At 49.1% G+C, this 6,625-nt stretch overlaps 1 protein-coding gene across 2 annotated transcripts in view; it reads right to left on the bottom strand.

Moving 5' to 3' along the window:
• SERPINE2 (serpin family E member 2) overlaps window positions 1–6,249 on the bottom strand; it is a 65,320-nt gene extending 59,071 nt beyond the window's left edge. The window contains exon 1 of one of the 2 annotated variants that reach the window (XM_065526170.1): window positions 6,065–6,249. Coding sequence is in view for 1 of the 2 variants with exons in the window: in XM_045368384.2 (XP_045224319.2) it covers window positions 5,446–5,459 (14 nt within the window). In the remaining variant the exon portion in view is untranslated. Of the gene's footprint in view, window positions 1–5,445; window positions 5,609–6,064 lie in introns of those variants that run through there. The other variant, XM_045368384.2, reaches the window with a different exon arrangement.
• Between the last annotated feature and the right edge of the window lie 376 nt (window positions 6,250–6,625).

Raw genomic sequence — 6,625 nt, forward strand, 5'->3', positions numbered from 1 at the left:
CTTGGAGACAAGAGATAACCTAAAGAGGTAGTTCATTGCATTTGACTCCATTCTGTACCTAAGGGTATTTTTTAAAAACCCAACATTGGTTTTCAGATTAGGCATGCAATCTACTCATGAGGAAAGATGGTTTGAAAAGAGAAGATGGGCACATTTATGTGTGGAGAACAGGTTGACAAGATTCAAGTATATGGGACCTAATTTATTTAAAAATTTATAAATGCTCTAAGGAATACAAACTAAATCTTCACTTTGGCCCATAATGCTCTTTCTGAATACTAATGCTGAATGATTTTATAGGCTTAAAAAAGTGAGAGACAAGAACTTTAAGGTATATAAGCACAGGATAATGCTTTTATGAAAAAAATTTATCTAGACTTGACATTTATGAGAAAGCCACATCAAAAGGAAAGGGAGCCAATAATTTATAGATTTTAAAAATAAGACACCTTTGAGATCATTTATTTCAACATACCCAATATATAGACAAAGAAATTGAGTTCTAGATGGTAACCTACACACTCTATTGGTGGTGCGGCGCATATCCTCTCCCAGCCTGCTCTTTCTACCTAATTTGATTGAAGATATCAGCCAAAAAAAAAAAAAAAAAAAAAAAAAAGTCACCAAGAGGTCATATATCACCATCACCAAGGTTAACAGAAATAAACCAAAATACATCCTCCTGCCCTGTAAAACCATGAAATGCAGAGTGCACCCCCAGCCAACAGACCTCAAGGAGGGCAGAACCATGCCAAAGGAAGGTTCAGATGAGGATAACTGAAGTGAACACCGGCAGAGAAGTGCTTCTGTATTAGACTTCCGCTTTTCTCTTAGTAATGTTTCATCTCAAAAGACGAGGTTAATCAAAAATTTAAAATGTCTGAGGATATATATTAAATTTGCTAGTACCAAAATGAGGGCTGGTGGTCTGGCAGGGAGAGCTCCCCTTTGAGTCTGGAATACACACACTCTTCCATAAAGCGTGTAGTAAACGTACAAAAAATATGAATATGGTTTAGTTCAGACATCTGGTAATTGCCTTTGGGCCACACACCACTGCTGGTGCAAATAAAACTAAAACACAGGCACGTCTTTCCGGAGCTTAGAGTCTACTGGATAGGGCATGTTGCTACAACACAAAAAAACTGCCATCATTGAGGTAGGCCCGGGGAGGGGTGTACACTGCACATGTGTCACAGAGGGTTGGGGTGGTGACTGCCAGCAAGGCCTTTTTGAACCCGAGTCTTGAAAAGGAGAAATCAGCCAGACAGTGAACACAGGAGGAAGGGAATTCCAGGCAGAGGAACAGAAGGAACAAAGGCAGAAAAGCATTGGGCAGTACCAGTGGAGTTTACAGGAGGTACAGTTTGGCAAGAAAAGAATGTTTCAGGCAGAGGGCAAGGCAGGGAGATGGGAAGGGAGTGAAGAAAGCTTTGACTCTGTTAGGTCATTACAAATGGCCAGCAGCCTGGTGAGCCCATGGAGCACTGTGGAAAGTTCCCTGGCTGCATACTGACAGGAACTGAGTTCTGGGTCAGGACTCTAAGGCATCATTTGGGAACACACTGTATGACTCTGGGTACCGCATGTAAAACAAGGTTCCCCATGTTCCCAGGGTTGGGGACTCCCTGGGATGGCCTGTGCCTCCATATTTACAGACTTCCCACTGCTGTTTGGCATGTAGAATCGACCCTGCCCTATCTCCACCCAGAGGGGCTGCAAGGAAGTGGGGCAGTAGTCAGGTTTGTACAAATGGTTTGTAAACAGTAGGGACTGCCATCAACACTAGAACTCTGTATTAATTACCCTACAGAAGCTCAAAAGCATCTTCAGAAACTCAGGTACAACACTGTATAAAGATAGCGGAGAGCTCATCTTTTAATCTGAGATACCCAACTTGTGATATGACATGGCCACTTCTTTCGAGTCAGGGGTTTAAGCCCAGATCAAGAGAGAGCCATCAAGTTTTATTAGCAGGGACCCAAGAAGACTTGGATTTGGGGCAGCAGGAGGAAAGTCACACCAGCAACAACATGGAAGAGAGTTAGAAGGGACGCAACAGGAGGTGCACGATGCTGTGCAGTAAGCACTAGGCATTCCCAGGCCGTCGATGGTCATCTCAGCCTAGGGTCTCTAGCTCTGAAGCCCATGGGAGTCAGAACACTACTATAAGCAAGGGTCACAGGTCCAGGGGAACCAGAAAGCAACCGACCTCCAGTATAGACAGGCACTGGAAAGCCAGCAGCAGCTGAGTGTTGCCACATGGAAATGTAAGCATCCTATTCCAGGTTTTTCGGGGTTTTTTTGTTTTTGTTTTTGTTTTTGTTTTTTGACATAGAGTCTCACGCTGTCACCCAGGCTGGAGTACAGTGGCGCCATCTCAGCTCACTGCAACCTCTGCCTCCTGGGTTCAAGTGATTCTCCTGCCTCAGCCTCCCAAGTAGCTGGAATTAAAGGCGCACACCACCACACCCAGCTAATTTTTGTATTTTTAGTAGAGACGCAGTTTCACCATGTTGAGCAGGCTGGTCTTGAACTCCTGACCTCAAGTGATCCGCCTGCTTCAGCCTCCCACAGCGCTGGGATTACAGGTGTGAACCACTGTGCTCTGCCTATTCCAGGTCTTCTAGCTTTTAAGAGAAGCTATACATCCAAGTGGCATCTCCAGATGTCTAAATATTAACTCAAGTTTTATATAATTTGTTCAGGCCAACAACACCGCTGCCTACTGCTAGAAGTGGCACACCAGCCACCATTTTGCCACTTTTGGACTCTAAAGCAAGGCAAGGCCAGCGTGACTAGAGCGGACCTTTGTGGAATTTCACAGCATAGAGAAGCAACAGGATCTGGTGACGGCCTGGATGTGGGCAGTGCAGGAACCCAGCATCACTGTGAGGCTCCTGCTCCAATACCTCCATGAATGGTGGCGCCGCTGCCAAAAAAAACGGACAAATCTTGGCTAATGATGAAGCAAATATGGGGTGGGTGGTGAAAACTAAAATCAATTTTGGATTTACTGTGGGGCGTTTTTTTGGTCTAAAGGGCATGGGTAAGCGCACCAGACTGCAGGTAACTGATTGGAACACAGGAGCATGCTCAAGCTAGCTTACATGCCAATCTAGGACTCACTTCATATTGGTGACAGTTGAAGCTGTGGGAACATAGTTCACCCAAATACACAGGGCACAAGAGGGATGACAGCGAACGCTGGGTAACCTCAAGAGGTAGCAGAGATGCCAGGGAGGAAGAAGGAAAACCAGAAGGTGGCAACCAGGGGTGAAAAAAAAAAAAAAAACCATCGGAAAGGAATGGAAGAACCTCATCAAATGCCACGGAGAAGCCTAGTGGGTATCCATAAGAATGCTTGTTCAGACGAGAACACATGGACACAGAGAGGGAAATATCACACACCAGGGCCTGTGGCCGGGGCAGGGGGGTGTTGGGGAGGGATAACATTAGGAGAAATACCTAACGTGACAGGTTGATGGGTGCAGCAAACCACCATGGCACATGTATACCTATGTAACAAACCTGCACGTTCATGTACCCCAGAGCTTAAAGTATAAGCTCATGTACCCCAGAGCTTAAAGTATAATAATAAAATTTTTTTTTAAAAAAGATGGCTTATTCAGGAAGTCATGGGCCTTGACCTTTGAGGAGACTCTGGCCGGCTTGCAAATTGCTGAATGGGAAGGGGAGACCAGTTTAAGAAGCCTGGAGAGACGTGGTGGTCATTACAGGTGAGCTGAGGATGCAGGGACAAGGGAGGTTAAGGCATTCTTAAAAAAATACTAAAAAAGAAAAAAGCTCATAGGGAGAGACTGAAGATAAAAGTAAGAAAAGGGAGTAACACTCACAAGGAGAGAGAGGCATTGCGAGTTGGGATTCAGGACACAGTTGGAGACATTAGTCATGCCCCAAGGATGTCATCTCTCTAAATTTCTCTAAGTTCTCAGTCTAACTTGATTTTTCTTTATAATTCTACCCTATTCATTTATCATACATTTACAATATACTGTGTTTGCTTTCAGTTGGTTTTCTCCCACAAGAATGACAGTTTCAAGTGAGCAAGGATCTGCTCTATTTACCACCTATGAGTATCCAGCGAAGTACCGAGACACAGTAGAAGCTTAAGAAGATTTATTGGATGACTGGGTAAACACAGAAAAGTCTGTACAGGGAGATGGGGGAGGACGTGAGGAGACCCTCATGACCTCTATTTTCTTGGTAGAATGGGCTACAAAGTCACCTGCCAAACCCGCAGGAGGAAAAGGATTGGAGATCGATGCATTGAAGATTACAGTGGGAGTCCGGTTTGCAACTCAGAAGGAAAGAGCTTGCGGGATGGAGGCACTAAGAGTTTTCAGAAGTTGAGCATCTCAGAGAGGGCAAGACTTGGAGGTACTTAGAGGACTTAGTAGCTGGAGTACATGGAAGACACTGGATTTGAGACAGTCAAGGAAGTGCACATCTAGAGCATCCCCCGCGTGGACTTTAGGTCTAGAGGTGGAGAAATAGCCCAAGAGCCAAAGTCCCCATGCAATGGGAAAGGAACTGGCTGGAAGAGGACCGCAAGGCAGAGATGCACCCAGTGACGTGGCCAGGTCACCACCTCATTTCCAACTCTACCACCTCAAACAATCTCTCACTGGTATTTAATCACCCTTGTGTGGAAGTGAAAATTAGTTTCTTTTGGAGACAGTAATTTTAAAATTAAACTAATATGAAGTCCATGGGACACAGAAATTTTCTGCATAGATTCATTTTTGTTTTAGAATAAAACATGATGACATTTTCATGACCTTCAGTAATTGCCCTGCATGGTACAATATTTTCAAACATTATTTTAACAAAGAATCAAAATTTGGGGGTTAAAAGAAACCTTAGATTACTTAGGTTAGTACCTTCATTTGCATAGCCAAAATTTTTTCTATTGAAATACTGCAAATAGCAAACAGTTACTGATTTAGACCTTCAGATAATGTTGAAACTGCCTTCAATTTTTGAAGTGTGGTTTAGGATATACAAATTAGCAATGTAGACATTTCTTCCAGTTATCTGTGCTCAAGTTCTGATATAAAATCTTCAAAGTACACAATTATCACATATATTGTTCCACAACAGTTCAGACAAGTAAACGGCTTCTTGGCTTGAAAGAGGAAATCTCACACCTTCGAACACCTTTTCATGCTGATGCTAAATATAAGAACGTCCCCTGCAAAGTAGTCAAAGCAAGACAGCAGCATTCGAGATTTCTCCAGACACACACACACAAAGAATGTGTTTCGTTCATTAAAATACTAAAACCTTCAATAGCATCTTCCATAATACCTGAAGGTGGAGTGCTGTCTTATGTAATAGAAGCCTTCCTTCGCCGCTCAGTTTGTGGACACATTAAATGCCTAATTCCTTCCAGAATTTCTGAGTACTGTACTTTCACTTTACCTGCAGTCACTCATCCGCCTCGCAACTCCCGTTTCTACAGATGATGAAAATAGCAAAGACCTGCTTGCTCGGGTTAAATCGGCTGCCAGAGGCCAAGTTAAAGGCTTTCCCCACACCACGCGTCACCTCCCCCTGCACAGGCAGAGGTAACAAGTAAGAGTGCGCCAGTCTCTCCCCATCCGGCGGCGCGCAGCCTAAGTCCGGGGTAGGGGGACGCCGGCAAGCAGCTGGAAACCTCAGGTTCAGGGTCAGGGCCGGCTTGGATGGGCGGGCAGGAGCCACGCCGGCCCCGGGGCTCCCCACTGCGGGTACCTCTGGACGCCACTCCGGGGCGGCCCCGCCTTGCGCTGCCAGGGTCCCGCTCGAGGCTCCCCGCGGGCGGGACCGGGATGCCCGGCGCGCACCCAGCCCCGGCCAAGGCGGCCCGCGGGAGGCTGAGAAAGTTCACTCCTCCCCGACGTCGGCACCCCCAGGTGCCACTGGCCCCGCAGGCCCGGCAGCTTCCCGGCCGGGCGCAAGGTCGGGGCGCGGGGCCGGCGGCGCGCGGAGCCCCGGGGAGCGTCCCCAGCCGAGGGCAGCGCCGGCCGCGCCCGGGAGTCACGGCGCAGCCTGTACTCACCGCGCTCGCTGGATCCCCAGGGGGCGGCCGCGGAGGGCAGTGCGGCCGCAACTGGAGCGGGAGCTTGGTCTCGGCGGCGCGGGGAGTCAGAGGACGGAGCGAAGCGGCGGCGAGGAGGATCACAGCCGGAAAGAGGCAGCGGTGGCGCCTGCAGACGCCGCGCAGCCCGGGCAGCCCCACAGCGCGAGCTGGCTGCCGCGGCGGCGGGGGCTTTATCGGCGGCGCCGCGCGGGCCCCCGCCCCTTCCTGCCGCCCCCGCCCCCGGCCCGCCTCGCCCCGCCTTCCCGCCGCCTCCTTTGTGTGGCCGCGGGCCTCAGCGTCCCCGCGCCCGGCCTCCGGGACGCCCCCTCTCCGCCCGCGACCTCTCGGATGCCGCTCCCCCAGGGGTCCCTGTAGCGGGGCAGCGCCCGGAACGCGCCGGGGAGACGCGCAGACCCCGAGGTGCAGCGCCAGCCCGGGCCCGGCTGCACGTGGGTCTCCCGGATGGGGGTGTGTGAGGTGGCGGGGGGGGGGATACCGGGGCTTGTACCGCGTCCCTGAGACCCAGGGCATGTCGTCTTG

Source organism: Macaca fascicularis, chromosome 12 (genome assembly GCF_037993035.2).
Source record: "Macaca fascicularis isolate 582-1 chromosome 12, T2T-MFA8v1.1".
In the NCBI taxonomy this organism is placed as follows: Eukaryota; Metazoa; Chordata; class Mammalia; order Primates; family Cercopithecidae; genus Macaca; species Macaca fascicularis.